This window comes from Salvia miltiorrhiza, chromosome 3 (assembly GCF_028751815.1).
Source record: "Salvia miltiorrhiza cultivar Shanhuang (shh) chromosome 3, IMPLAD_Smil_shh, whole genome shotgun sequence".
Lineage (NCBI taxonomy): Eukaryota > Viridiplantae > Streptophyta > Magnoliopsida > Lamiales > Lamiaceae > Salvia > Salvia miltiorrhiza.
Window position 1 is genome coordinate 15574505 of NC_080389.1, and position 13698 is coordinate 15588202.

General features: G+C 34.9%; 2 protein-coding genes and 1 pseudogene across 2 annotated transcripts; all 3 read right to left on the minus strand.

The window, feature by feature from the left end:
- Window positions 1–2428: 2428 nt before the first annotated feature.
- LOC131017828 (high mobility group B protein 13-like) lies at window positions 2429–4771 on the minus strand. The gene is made up of 8 exons (XM_057946566.1): window positions 4271–4771; window positions 4072–4191; window positions 3686–3960; window positions 3485–3590; window positions 3338–3403; window positions 3083–3253; window positions 2816–2995; window positions 2429–2725 (listed from the first exon to the last, which is right to left on the minus strand). Exons 1-8 carry the CDS (start codon window positions 4706–4708, stop codon window positions 2597–2599), a joined length of 1485 nt encoding a protein of 494 aa, XP_057802549.1. The 5' UTR covers window positions 4709–4771; the 3' UTR covers window positions 2429–2596.
- An 880-nt stretch (window positions 4772–5651) lies between these two features.
- Window positions 5652–8337, minus strand: LOC131017829 (protein trichome birefringence-like 24; annotated as a pseudogene).
- Window positions 8338–10068: 1731 nt separating this feature from the next.
- LOC131017830 (protein trichome birefringence-like 24) lies at window positions 10069–12955 on the minus strand. The gene is made up of 3 exons (XM_057946567.1): window positions 12618–12955; window positions 11791–12083; window positions 10069–11125 (listed from the first exon to the last, which is right to left on the minus strand). Exons 1-3 carry the CDS (start codon window positions 12841–12843, stop codon window positions 10352–10354), a joined length of 1293 nt encoding a protein of 430 aa, XP_057802550.1. The 5' UTR covers window positions 12844–12955; the 3' UTR covers window positions 10069–10351.
- Between the last annotated feature and the right edge of the window lie 743 nt (window positions 12956–13698).

Sequence of the window (13698 nt, forward strand, 5' to 3'; positions counted from 1 at the left end):
TGATCAAATTTGATGATGTTTAGAAAAAAGTTACGATACAAAAAAGTAAAAAGAAAAAAAATAGTGAAAATTTTGGTGGATGAAGAGAGAGAAAAAGAGAGTATATAGATTGCAGTTTTCAGCTTGTTTTCAAAGTTCATCTTCGTGCTCTTGTCATGCTTCTTTCTCAATGAATCTACCATATTTTCAGTTAATTACCAAAAAATAGAGAGTCAATATTTGTAACTTGCTTTCAATGTCTTCATATTTTTAAAGAAAACATGTACTATAATACATCAACTAGTGTGTAACCCGTCGAAATTCGACGGAAAATTATTTTAAATTATTATATAAATTATTTTTAAATTTATTTAATTTGAGGTAATATAGTTGAAATTATATTAATTTGAATCATATTCCTCAATGAAATGTTAACCTTTTGTTAGAATAATAAATATTCTTTTTATGTAGATTTTTATTTAAATATTTTGGAAAATATATCGATATTGAAGATTTTATTTCATCTGAGCATCATCCCGTCTGAACCTTGTAGGATCATATCATCATCTAAAGCCCGAAAGACGACAACTAACGTTTGAACATCAGACTTTTGAGTATCATCTCATCTAGACCTTCAAATACAAAAAATAAACTTTTATGCGTCAATTTTTTTTAACATCACTCTCTGGAGCTTTAAAAATCAAAGTTGACTTGTGAGATTGTATGATTTGGAGATTCTAACATCATAACTAATTTGTAAACATCATTTTGTATATAACTTGAAAAAATCTTGACAAACTTTTATGCATTATTAGTTCTAAATATTATAATTGGGTTCCAAGAATCATCTCGTATTGAGTTTAAAAAAACAAATTTAACTTGTAAGTATCATCTCATTTGAACTTTGAATGACTACAATTAAGTTACAAGAATTATTTCGCGTGTAGCTTTAAAGATCATTATCATCTTTAGCTTATAAGATCATAACTAACTTCTAAACATCATCTTGTATGCAGCTTGAAAAATCTTGACAATTTTTTGTGCATTATTTTATGTGGAGCTTGAAATATCATAATTGAGTTTCGAGCATCATTTCGTTTAAAATTTGAAGAATAAAATGAACTCGTGAACATTAATTATCTTCAAATATTGAGTTTCAAGCATCATTCCGTTTGAAAATTGAAAGAATAAAATTGACTCGTGAACATTATCTCGTTTGAAGTTTGAAAGACCATAACTAAGTTCTGAAAATCATCTCGTGTGTAGCTTAAGAAAGTTGACACGAGATTCAAATTGTATTAATTTATTTAGTAATTTAATTGATAAATTTTCATAAAAAATCTATGTTGAATCCAAATTTTATTTTTAAAATTTTATACAAAATATATTATTTTATAATCAAATTAAATTGAAGAAATAATTTACTTAATCAAACCAATTTATTTTTTCAATTTAAATTAATTAGACCATGTATTTAATTAAATAAATTTGGTCAAATTAAATTGACTAAACAATTCAAATTGTATTAGTCTCAATCATTCCGCCAATTAAATGTAGATTTTTAATTTGGAGAGCAAGAGCTTCTTCTTGTATAAGTTTTATTTTGGTGAAATCTAAATTCTTCATTTATGCATTACTAATTTCATAAATTATTATTATTATTATTATTATTATTATTATTATTATTATTATTATTATTATTATTATTATTATTATTATTATTATTATTATTATTATTATTATTATTAATGGATGTAGAAACAAATAAAGCAGAAACAAATAAAGCTTGTAGAAATGAAAAATATATTTTTCTTCCATATATAAATAAAATGTACGGATTTATTTTATAAAAAATAAAAATAAAATTTTAATTATTTGATAGACGTAAAATAAGATTTTGTTTTAAAGTAATCAGTTTATAGAATTTGTGCCTTATTATGCAAACATGTAAATCAATGACCGGACCCGTTTTATAACGTGCATGTCCCAATTCAAACTTAATTTAAAATTAATTTTATTAAAAATTCAATATTATATATATATATGTATATATATTCATATAATATATGAATATATTGCAACATATACATGAATATATTGCAACATATGCATCGTTGACATTCAATTAAAATCATTTATCGTATATAGATTATAATTTTTTTTCTTATCAGACATGTAAATCTAATTTTTATCTAAAAAAAATAAATAATAAAGTTTATTAATTTAGATTATATGTAAATCTAATTTAGATTATTATATATATACATTTATTATTAATTATATTTATTATGATTAAAGAATCATATAGAATGTAAATAGTTAATTAATTAATAAATGATGAAGATTATATATGGTAAATTTTGAAATGGTGAGATTGCTATTATAAAGAAGATTTTCGGACGAATTAACCCTAAGTTGATGTTTTTTTATTGCAATTAACCCTAATAAAAGCATCCAAACACAACAATTGATAAGAGAATGCGCGATAACAACATTTGCAATACGAATCATTCCAAAACAAAAATGTCAGAATAGAATTCCTACAAAAATATCAAAGTTGCAAGTTCAACATAATCCAAGTTGAACATCATCCATCCCTAAACATCCACTTTTTTAATCATCCTTGTTTTTGGGCCTCTTCTGCTGCTGCCAAATTCTTGTTGTATGTTTCCAGTTCTTTCTTATACGCCTCCATTGCTTCCGCAGCTTTCTCATTCCAAACCTGCTTCTCTTCCTCACTTATTTCCTGCACAAAACAAGACTCAAAAATGTTATTGCAACCTTATTCAAAAACTCTTCTTCAACTGCAACCAAGAATCTATAATATAATTAATACCTTCCACTTGAGCGAAATGAGTGCAGTGATCGTAGAGTTGTTGACACCGGGGCGCTCTTCCACCAAACTCTTCCTCGTCTCCTTGCTGAAGAGAAGGAAAGACGAGGCAGGCCGCTTTGGTTTGTTCGGATCAACAATCTTCTCTTCATTCTTCTTCTTCTGGCGATTCTCTTTGTTTTTCTGCACCGCGATTGCACGAATCAATGATACTTAATAATCCCAGAATACATTTGAAGTGAATGTGATCAGAGAGGAGCAATGCAATACCTTGATTAGAGTTTCAGTTTTCTCTTTCTTTTTAAGCAGTTGCATAGCTTCTTGCTTCTGGAGTTTCATGAACTCTTCCCCATCTTTCTTGAGGTTAGCAGCTTCTTCTTCCTTCCTCTGCTTGTACAATTCCATCTCTTGCATATATTGTTCTTTGTTTTTCAATGCTATCTGGGAAATCATCAAGCAGAAACACAATCAAGAAACCATATTCATCTTACAAATAAACACAAATTTCAGCCACCAAAAACTGACCTCTTCATAGGGGTTTTTTTGTTCATCTGTCATCTTCTTCCACTCCTCACCTGTGATCTTTGCAACCTTCAATTCACAATCGATATTCCAAATCAGCCCCATTCTCAATCAAGAAGACTAAGATTTCAAAATCATTGTTCGTTTTACCTCCAAGACATTCTTGTTTTCTGCAAGCAGAGCAGCTCTGCGCTCATTGGAGAAGATGAAGTAGGCCGACATCGGCTGCTTCGGCTTCAAAGGGTCTTTCTCCTTCCTGTCACAACCAACACAGCGCAATAAAAAACATCAGGAATTGAACCGAGCAAAACCTACTCAACATGGCTGAAAAATTGAGTGGAGTTTTCTTACTTTGTTTTCTTGTTGTTTTCCTTCTCTGCCTCCTGCTTAAACTGAAGGTACTGTTCGAGCAACTCGATTGCAGTCTTCTGCTTCTGCTCGTCTTCAAGAAGCTTCATCGCCTCGAGCTCGCGCTTCTCGTTTCCTGCAATCTTCAAATAGGCTTCCTTCTCTGCTTGGTACCTCTCTTCATAAGGCTTCTTCTCTTCCACGGTGATGGATTTCCATTTTGCCCCCAACAGGTTCGCCATCTCCTTGAAATCGGTATCTGGATTAGATTTCTTCACCTATTAACAACACAAGCAGAGTCTAATCAGTTTCGTTATTCAATCAAGAGATATGAAATGGCGATAATCTAACATAAACCTTCAACCCTAAACCCTATACACTATATGTACCTCATTCCACTGGTCTTTGCACCACAGCACGTAAGGAGGAGATGGCTTCTTCGTCCCTCCCTTCTTCTTCTCCTTCTTCTCTTGCTCTAAATCTTTGATTCCGAGCCCTAGCGGGAATGTCTGTAGAAACCCCCAATTTTGGTTAGAAATGCAATTGTGAAATTGAACAATTGTAAAAACAAATTGAAATAGGGCTAACCACAGTGGGTTTGAACTCCTTGATCTTCTGCAATTTCTTCAATTCGATTTTGAGTTTCTCTTGCTCGCGATCACGAGTCTCGAGTTGTTCCTCCTTGGCCTTCAACATTTCCTCGGTCTGCTCCTTCTCGATCTTCAACTTCTCGAGTTGCTCCTGCATTTCCTGCAGCTGTTTCTCGAAGGAAGACGCGTCGGACGCCGGTTGCTTCCCCTTCGCCGCCCCTTTCTTCGTTTTTTTCCGAGACAGGCTCTCGTGGTTCTCTTTTCCGGCGGAGTTTTCCGGCGGCGGAGCGGCGACAGGAGATGGCTCCGGAATCTCCCCGGCGGCGATGTTGACCTCACTTGACGTGACAGTTTTCGGCTTCAGCGCTTTTTTTGTTCTCCCTCTCTTCGCGGGCGCTGGGTCGGCGATTGTAGGGTTTTCTGCTACGGCAGCCATTGGAAAAGTTGGAGAGAGAGTGATAGAGAGAGAATGGTGAATAGTTGTGAGAGAAGTTGTGAAAAACGAATCAAGAAATGTGAGTGATTTAAAGGGAGGGATGTCTAACGGTCAGGAATTTCAAAATTTGAATTATTTTATTTTGAAAAGAACTCGCTTCACGATTTACCGTTGGAATATGCCATCTATAATTGTTTTACCGTAAATGAAATACACCGCCTTCTCAATTATGACTATGGGTAACTAAAATGACTCTGCCTTTGATTTGATTGAAATCGATTTGATAATTTCAAAATTTCAACTAATTAAAAAATAATTTTTGTTATCATATGGGAAAATTCAGACTGAAATCGATTTGATGAGTTGAATTTTGAACTAATAAAAATTAGAAAATCATTTTTTTTTTCATATGGGGGAAATTCATATAAAGTCATTATACCTGGTTCATATTTTCAGGTTTGTGAAAATCAAACCCGACGATTTTCTCCAAAATCGACCACCAATGTAAGAATAAAATCCCAATATTCCTATGGGGAAAATTCTAGCATCTTTTTTTTTTTGAGTGGAAAATTCTAGCATCTTTGGGTGCTTTTGAAACCTCAAATTTTCTCTTAAAGAAAGTTTTTACCGCTTTTGGAGAAAGTTATTGTCTTATTTTTAATAAAAAAAAACATATCATATCATGAAATAATTACGAGTAACACGCACAATAATTGAACTAGTACAAACTTGATCATATATCCAACTCTGCTACTTGAACTAGACCACCTCGACACTTTTGAAATCTAAGTTAATTAGCTATATTATGTTGTAATGTTAGGCTACAGAGATATCAAGATCCATGAGAAAATGCATGCTCATCTCATACTTCACTTGTTAAAATCTAATAAGGATCAAAGATGGAAACATTTCATAAATTAGTAGAGCTGAATAAATCTCAAAATTAGACCAAAATTAGACCATAAATTTCAAAATTAGTTAGAATATATTTTGAAACTATTCCTCCTCCAACATATCAACTTGTGATTCAAGAAAAAGTGATCCTATAACCCCCAACTATAAATGTAAAAGCCAGAACTACTTCATCTCCCAATTTAAATCAACTGATGAATCAGAGTTCATTATCATGACCTTCACAATATAGAATTCAAGATTCAGCATATGCAGATTTCCCTCAACTTACGACCATTTCCATCAAGACGTCGTTCCAAGAATCTATCGGGCCAGGCAGGCACCAATGCAGGCAGTCACTGATGATCTTCGCCTCCTTGTCTTTGGCAAAGGGTTGATAGAATCGGTAGGGGCCCGGATGTCCATCGGGTCTTAACAATGACATAGGATTCACGTCGAAGAGCCTTAGATTCACCCCACTTTCAGATACTTTTCCTGATAGCTTCTCAAATTCCTCCACCTCTATGTCATGGAGAATCTTGTCCAGCTCAGTTAGCTCAACTTCGCCTTCTTGCACCGGTGCTTCTCTTTTACATGTTCCACCCTCGTACCATTGGCCCCCCTCGAAGTGATCCGGAGTGGAGGTCCTGTAAAAGATCATGCCCTTGTGATTTGATGCTATGATGTAGTTGAGTACAGTCCTCACCACTCTGCGGTATGCAAAGTCGAACCCTAGCTCGGTGAAGTTCCTCTTGGAGCAGCCGTGGCAGCCCAACACGGTGTTGTTCTCGTAGTAGATTGCATTTCTTAGGAACCACTTGCCACCTGAAAGTATCATATAATCCAAGCTCTTGTACGGCTGAGTCCAAATCTTATCGAGTGTATCAAGATGCAGTTCAACATCATCATCAGATGTAGAAAAACCGTTGTTGTCTTTGAAGACGGCAGCTTGAACCAGAAACGGGGACCAGATAACCGAGACGGTGAGGTTGTGCAACGGGAAGAGCCATCTTCGAGATTTGTAGCTTTTGTCATGGTAAACTTCGATAGCCTCTTCGACCTGGAAAAGCACAACATCAACTGTTATCTTTAGTTGCTTTGTGACAGGAGAAAACATTTGATGTCACTAACATAAGCCTACTTTCTTGGTTGCTTTTTGCCTCAAGGGAACATTTTCAATCACTAAAATAAGCTTCATCTCATATTTATGAAGAAGATAGCAATGGCAAGGATGGACATGGGTAATCAACAACATAAGCTCAAACTTTAACCTTTTTATAGTCAGTAAATATTAAGGAATTTCTTAGCATTTAAAAAGACAAGAACTTTTTTAAACTACTTTTGTTCCATTCAACACCACAACTTGATAGATTCAAAATCTTGAACTTAAGCTACCATTTAACATTTTGCAAAATAATAATACTAGCTCATACTCCACTCATTAGAAGACAGCCTAACAGAGCCCTGCTGCTACAATGTAATTCTGAATACCAAAATAAGATCACAAAATACACAATCAAAAACTTCAATATTTGCTTAGAAACACCAAAGCAACAGCTAGCGTTTGAAACCTATATACCTTGGAGAGCACGCATAGGAAAGACTGGACATGGTTTCTTGATATGGAATCACCAATGAAGGCCCAGCTTTTGTTCCTCATCAACTGCAGGAACCTCCCGGGGTCAAGCCGAGGCAGCTCACAACCCCGGGGATTCCCTCCAGTAAAGATAATTCGTGTCGGGCCGCCCATTCTTCATACAATTCTGGTGTTCTGCAATGAAGCTGCAACTCCTATTTGTGTACAGAGGCTCTGCCTTATAAGCAACCCACTCCCCAGTAAAAAGATTGCACTTTTCTTCACTGTCTGTGCCATACTCTGAATTTCTCATTTCCAATACAAAAAATTAAGATACAAAACAACTTTTATAATATCAATACAGCAAGATAGTGTCATGGTAGCCTACCACATACAAGTGATCAAATGAGCCTTTGGCAACAAATACAATTACTTAACAACAAACAATGTTAATAAAGGGATAATAGCCCATAAATAATTGAATTTAATTTGACCAAATTCTACACTAACTTAAAAATCTGCCAGATAATTATTGAACTTTTAAATTCTTGTGATTTTGCTAACAAAGTGTATTCCAGCCCAGTTTAACGAAGTTGACGTGCAAAACTAGAATTTGGTCAATTGAAGTCTATTATCCCTACTATAAACCATCCAAAACTCTCCCTTTTGACAATGCAGTTGACTTTGCAACAATGAAGAGCAAATTCCAAAATAATAAACCATAAACAAACAACCCACATTTAGACATCCCATTCATCTATAGATACAAAAAGCATCAGGGAGAAAAGCTTTGAGGAAATAAAAAGAGAAAGATCTGACCTTTGGTAGGAATGTGATGTGTATTTTGTTGAGAAATGGTGTTTTGAAGAAAAGGGGAGGCTGAAAGTGCAAAAGAATCGGAGGATTTGTTGTAGATAAGCATAAATGCAAGAGCCACTAGAAGAACTGAAACACCCAATTTGATAAGGAAGGAGTAATTGTTGTTTGGAGCCTTGGAGGAGAGCTCCACCATTGATGCTTCAATTTCTTCACCATTTGTATAACATAAGCTCAACAACTGTATCTGCCAGATCAGTTATTGGTTTTCAAAGATTCTTTTTTCTCACCATCTCTCTGTTTTTTTTTTCTTCTTCTATATAATATATACACAGTTGTATTTCTTGTAGTTGTTGGTTGCATCGACCGACGCCTGAAAAGATTTCATTATTATATATGGAAAGCTTCACTCAATTTATTACACGAATCTCATTACTCAATGCGAGTTAGTTTAAATGTTTACAGAGAAGTGAGTTTTAGCCACCTAGGTGTCTAGACACCTAGGCTAAAAACTGATTTTTAGAATTAGTTTGATTGGACCGATTTTTTGCTAATTTGTGGATTTACTAAAATAACCTTTCCTTAAATTCTTCAACTACTTTTAATTTTATCCTATATTTTGTATTTTCGTTTATTTCCAATTTTATTCATTTTTTTTGCCAATTTTTATTTTTGAATTGTTTTTTATTTTTTTTTCGATTTTTTTTTTATTTTTCTTTTAAAATATCCTTTCCTTAAATTCCTCAACTATTTTTAATCTTATCCTATTTATTTTGTATTTTCGTTTTTTCCCTATTTTTTCCCATTTTTAAAAAAAAAATTCTGAAAATTTTATGAATTTTTTCGAATTGTTATTTATTTACTCATTTCCGAAATTTTATTAATTTTTTTCGACGAATTTATGGATTGTTGTAAACATAATCCTAGAGTAATTATTTTTTCATATATTATTTTTTTTACTGTTCCGAAAACAATTTTTTTTAAATAATTTTTTTTTGAAATTTATGTTATTTGTTTTTCGATTTTATTTTTATTTTTTTCAAATATTTAAGTGTCACGATCTCTCTCTTAATTTGGGACACAATTTTGTCTTTAGTTTTTTTCTTTTTATACTATTGTGAATTGTAATTACTTTTTTCTTCTCTAGATGAAAAATCTAGGAAAAGCTATGTTTTCACATATAAAGTAGATGTAATTACCTGTAAATCCATAACGTTTACGCGGAATTGATTTTTGTTCCTATTTTAAAAAATCTGCCTTTAAATGCATAACCTTTCGTTTTTGTCTCGAATTTATCCGGTGACCGATTTTTTCTTATGTCGGCACCAGAAATGACACGGTGATAGTCGAAATTGACACCGTGGCAGCCGGAAATGACACCCTAGAGGGCCTAGACATATTTTTGACATGTGAAAAAAAAATTAAAAAGAAAAAAAACTCGCATCGCCGAGATCGAACTCTCCAGATGTTCCGCGTGCGAGAAGCTCTCCAGATGTCGCCGCTGTTTCTCTTCTCTAGTGTGTCGTGGCGACAGAGGTGGCGGCGTAGTTGAGGAAGCCATTGTTGTGAGGTTTGTGTGGAAGCCTTCTGCTTGAATGTTCTGTGTGAATTTCGCCGCCCCTCTTCCTGTTCTGTACGGATGGGGGAGGCGGTGGCGGCGGAGGGTGGGGGAAGGGGCGGTGGCGGCGGCGGCGGGAGGGGAATTAGGGTTTGGGGGTGGGGGAGGTTGGGAAAGATGATGATGTGGATTTTTTTTTTTAATTTTTTTTTTCACATGTCAAAAATATGTCTAGGGTGTCATTTTCGGCTGCCACCGTGTCACTTCCGGTGCCGGCGTAAGAGAAAACCGATCACCGAACAAAAACGAGACAAAAATGAAAGGTTATGTATTTAGATACAGATATTTTTAAATAGGAGCAAAAACCAATTCCGTGTAGACGTTATGGATTTACAGACAATTACCCCTATAAATATTTATTACACTTTTACATGTCACAAAATTAGATTAATAATTTTTACATGTCAGTTAAAATATGTCACTAAATTTTATAACATATTTTTACTTTTGCTATATATATGAAAGCATAATAGATGTCAATTTTATGTAATGACATTTAAACAACATACAAGTTCAACACTAATATTGTATTCCTACTAAACAAAAAGCCATCAATCCAACCCTCATCTAATGTAAATGCTTTTCAAATCTCCTTGTTTTTGAGAATCAAGAAAAAGTGATTCTTCACCTCCAACTCCAAATGTAAAACAATCTAACTTCTTCAAATCTCACCAAAATCATCCTACCACTTTCCTCATCAATCCACCACCATTGATCAATACTGCAAGAATCACCAATTCTCTCAACCATTTAAGATCATCTCCATCAAAACATCATTCCAAGAATCAATAGGGCCAGGCAGGCACCAATGCAGGCAGTCGTTTATCACCTTCGCGTTCGCGTCTTGCCCAAACGGCTGATAAAATCTGTAGGGTCCCGGGTGCCCATCGGGTCTCAACAACGACATGAGATGCATGTCAAAAAGCCTGATATTCATGCCCCTCTCCGATGCTTTTGCTAACATCTTCTCCAATTCCTCCACCTCCACGTCACGTAGGAGCTTGTCCGGCTTGTTTAGCTCGAACCCCCCTTCCTTCACCGGTGCTTTCCTCTTACACGTTCCGCCACTGAACCACTCGCCCCCCTCAAAGTGATCCGGTGAGGAGGTCCTGTAAAAGGTCACGCCCTCGTGATTTGATGCTATGATGTAGTCGAAGACAGTCCTCATGGCTCTGCGGTATGCAAAGTTGAAACGCAGCTTGGTGAGGTCGCTGTTGGTGCAGTTATAACAGCCCAGCACGGTGTTGTTCTCGTAGTAGATTGCAGTTTTTGTGAACCATTTTCCAACGGATAGCATCACGTAGTCATGGCTCTTGTACTGCTCGGTCCAATTCTTGTCTAGCACATCAAGGTGCAGTTGGATATCGGATGTGGAAACGCCGTTGTTATCTTCAAAGGTGGCGGCGTAAGTCAGGAAAGGAGCCCAGACAGCTGATAAGGTGAAGTTGTGCAACGGGAAGAGCCATCTTCGAGATTTGTAGCTCTCGTCGTGGTAAACTTCGATAGGGCTTTCAACCTGGCAAAGCATGATACCAAATATCCTATTCTTTTAGTTTCTTGATTACAGAAGAATGCATTCAATACTAAAATAAGCCTATGTTCTAAGTTGCTTTTTGCCTAATGCAAACATTTTCAATTGGAATTCTGCCGCTGAGAATGACAATCTGCTGCCTCATGAATTTCTTCATGCTTAATAAATTCAAGAAAAAACTGATATGCTATTTCAGAAATCGAAAATTTTCCCATGAATATCACTTTTGAGTCTCTACACTTTGAGTTGCATTTTTCAGGCATAAAAAACATATACCATATGAAGATGATTAAACAAAAATCACTAGGGACATGCTTTAAGCACCCAAACAGATACTCCTGCGATCAATATTGTCTTAACGAAGAAAATCAAAGAAGACGATAACAACTCGACCTTTAATCCTTCGAAACTACTTTTGGTTCCATTTAATAGCACAATAGAGCGACTCGAAAGATCAAGAATCCAAGCCATCACTCACATCTTCCAACACAAGAAGCATGTTACAAATGCAATCTATTCCAAAACCAAAGAACACAAACTATACAAAAAAGCATTAAAATATCAATGTTCACCATTAAGCATAGGTTAGGCATGAGGCAAAATCATGATCATATATGGCAGAAAATCAACATGAGCATTCGAAACTTTACCATTGAGAGTCCGCAAAGGATGGAATGGACATGGTTTCTTGAAATCGAATCACCAATGAATGCCCAGCTTTTGTTCCTCATCAACTCCAGGAACCTCCCAGGATCAAGCCGGCCCAACTCACAGTCCTGGGGTTTCCACCTCCAGTAAAGATAATCCGAGTCGGGCCGCCCATTTTTCATACAATTCTGGGGGTCCTCAATGAAGCTGCAGCTACTATTTGTGTAGAGAGGTTCTGCTTGATACACCCACTCCCCTATGAAAAGATTGCACTTTTCTTCACTGCCTATGGACTCTGCATACCAAATCAAGGTAAACTAAGGGAGCTTTTACTTTTGAGGATTAGTCTAGATAGATAAATATAGTATAGGTTAATCCATTGTTTACTAAGATGGATTGGAACATTGCAATATCCCAATGCCCTTTACAATTTCTATCATTTGACCTAATTTTGCTTGATTCATATCCCATTGAAAGAGTGGAATTGGAGAAATCCTACTAATGAGGATAAACATACTCAATCATGAAAAGTAAATCATTCCCAGCAGAACTAAACTATGACTATTTGAACAACACATAAAGCTAAAATGCAAAAGGAAACGTATCATTAGTTGATGAATGAGCCTTTGGTCAAATCCATCCTTCAAAAGGTACTACAATCATGATGTGGGGCAAAATGCAATCTTCTAACTTCCACTAAAGCTACTAATAATAATAACAATGCAGTTAGCAATACTGGAGTGCGAATTCAAATTACAAACCAAGAAAGAACTTTCACCAAATCTCGTTCACTCACATTAGGAAATAAGAGGAGAGAGAAAGATCTGACCTTTGCTGGAAATTTCGTCTGTATTTCCCACAGAATCACCAGTAATCGTGTTTTGGAGAAAAGGGGAATTTAAAACTGGGGAAGAATCAGAGGATTTGTTGTACATAAGCATAAATGCAAGAGCCACTAGAAGAATTGAAGCACCCAATTTGATAAGGAAGTAATTGTTTTTTTGAGGAGACCTACACCATGAGCTCCAATGGCAGTGCTCCACTTTCTTCACCATCTCTGATTGTGACTTCAATTACTTCCCCCCCTCAGTCTAAGCTAACCTTTAGCTATTTCACTCTTGTCTGCGTTGATATTGAAGCTCTTTCTTTTAGATCAACCGACAACTCAGAAGTATAAATGTTTCACTTAGATTTATTCTAATGCTTTTTTTGGACTAAAATAGTCACACCTCCCCAGGAAGATATGCTTAATATCAATACTTTCCAAAACTTCCGACAAAGGTATCTCAATTTTATATCTCATGACGGATCATATTTCACAACTTTAACAATAAATAAACAGTACTGTAAATTTTATTAATCGAATCCAGTCCATTTTAAGTTTCAAATAATTATTTTTATCTCAAATACTAATTAGAAGAAGAGAAACGATAATGATGCTTTTTTGCTTGTTCCTCGCTAGCTAACCAATTGGTTAAAATTACAATTATAGGATTATTAGTTGTAAATACATGAACTATTGACTATTTTTAAAATTGAACGTGGCTTTTATTTTTAAGATTGGTTATATAATACCTGAATTTTTAATTTATTTGAATTTTATCACGGGATTAAAATTCCTCCAAAGTAAAGATAACATGAATGGTGAAGTTTGTTGTCTATATGCACTTGATTTGTGATGTGTTGTTGAATCACCGTTGGTGTTTTGATGTAATTTGGGAGAAATTACAACATCCATGCCAACTTTAATTTGGAGGAATTTGTCTCATAATATTAAACTAATTGAAATCATCAGATTTAAAAAGTGGTATGTGTACCGGCTAATAACTCATACTCTCTCCATCCCATTACAAATATCTCATTACTTTTGAGCACATAAATTAAAAAATGTATAGAAAATAAATAAAATA

Bases quoted from the DNA above. Each gene is read 5' to 3' on its own strand.
- LOC131017830 (XM_057946567.1), bottom strand. From the start codon at position 12,843: ATGGTGAAGAAAGTGGAGCACTGCCATTGGAGCTCATGGTGTAGGTCT. The intron at 12,084-12,617 runs GTCAGATCTTTC...TTTGGTATGCAG, and splicing joins AGACGAAATTTCCAGCAAAG to AGTCCATAGGCAGTGAAGAA. The intron at 11,126-11,790 runs GTAAAGTTTCGA...ATGCTTTGCCAG, and splicing joins TCCTTTGCGGACTCTCAATG to GTTGAAAGCCCTATCGAAGT.
- LOC131017828 (XM_057946566.1), bottom strand. From the start codon at position 4,708: ATGGCTGCCGTAGCAGAAAACCCTACAATCGCCGACCCAGCGCCCGCG. The intron at 3,961-4,071 runs GTACATATAGTG...TGTTGTTAATAG, and splicing joins GCAAAGACCAGTGGAATGAG to GTGAAGAAATCTAATCCAGA. The intron at 3,254-3,337 runs GTCAGTTTTTGG...ATGATTTCCCAG, and splicing joins AAAAAAACCCCTATGAAGAG to ATAGCATTGAAAAACAAAGA.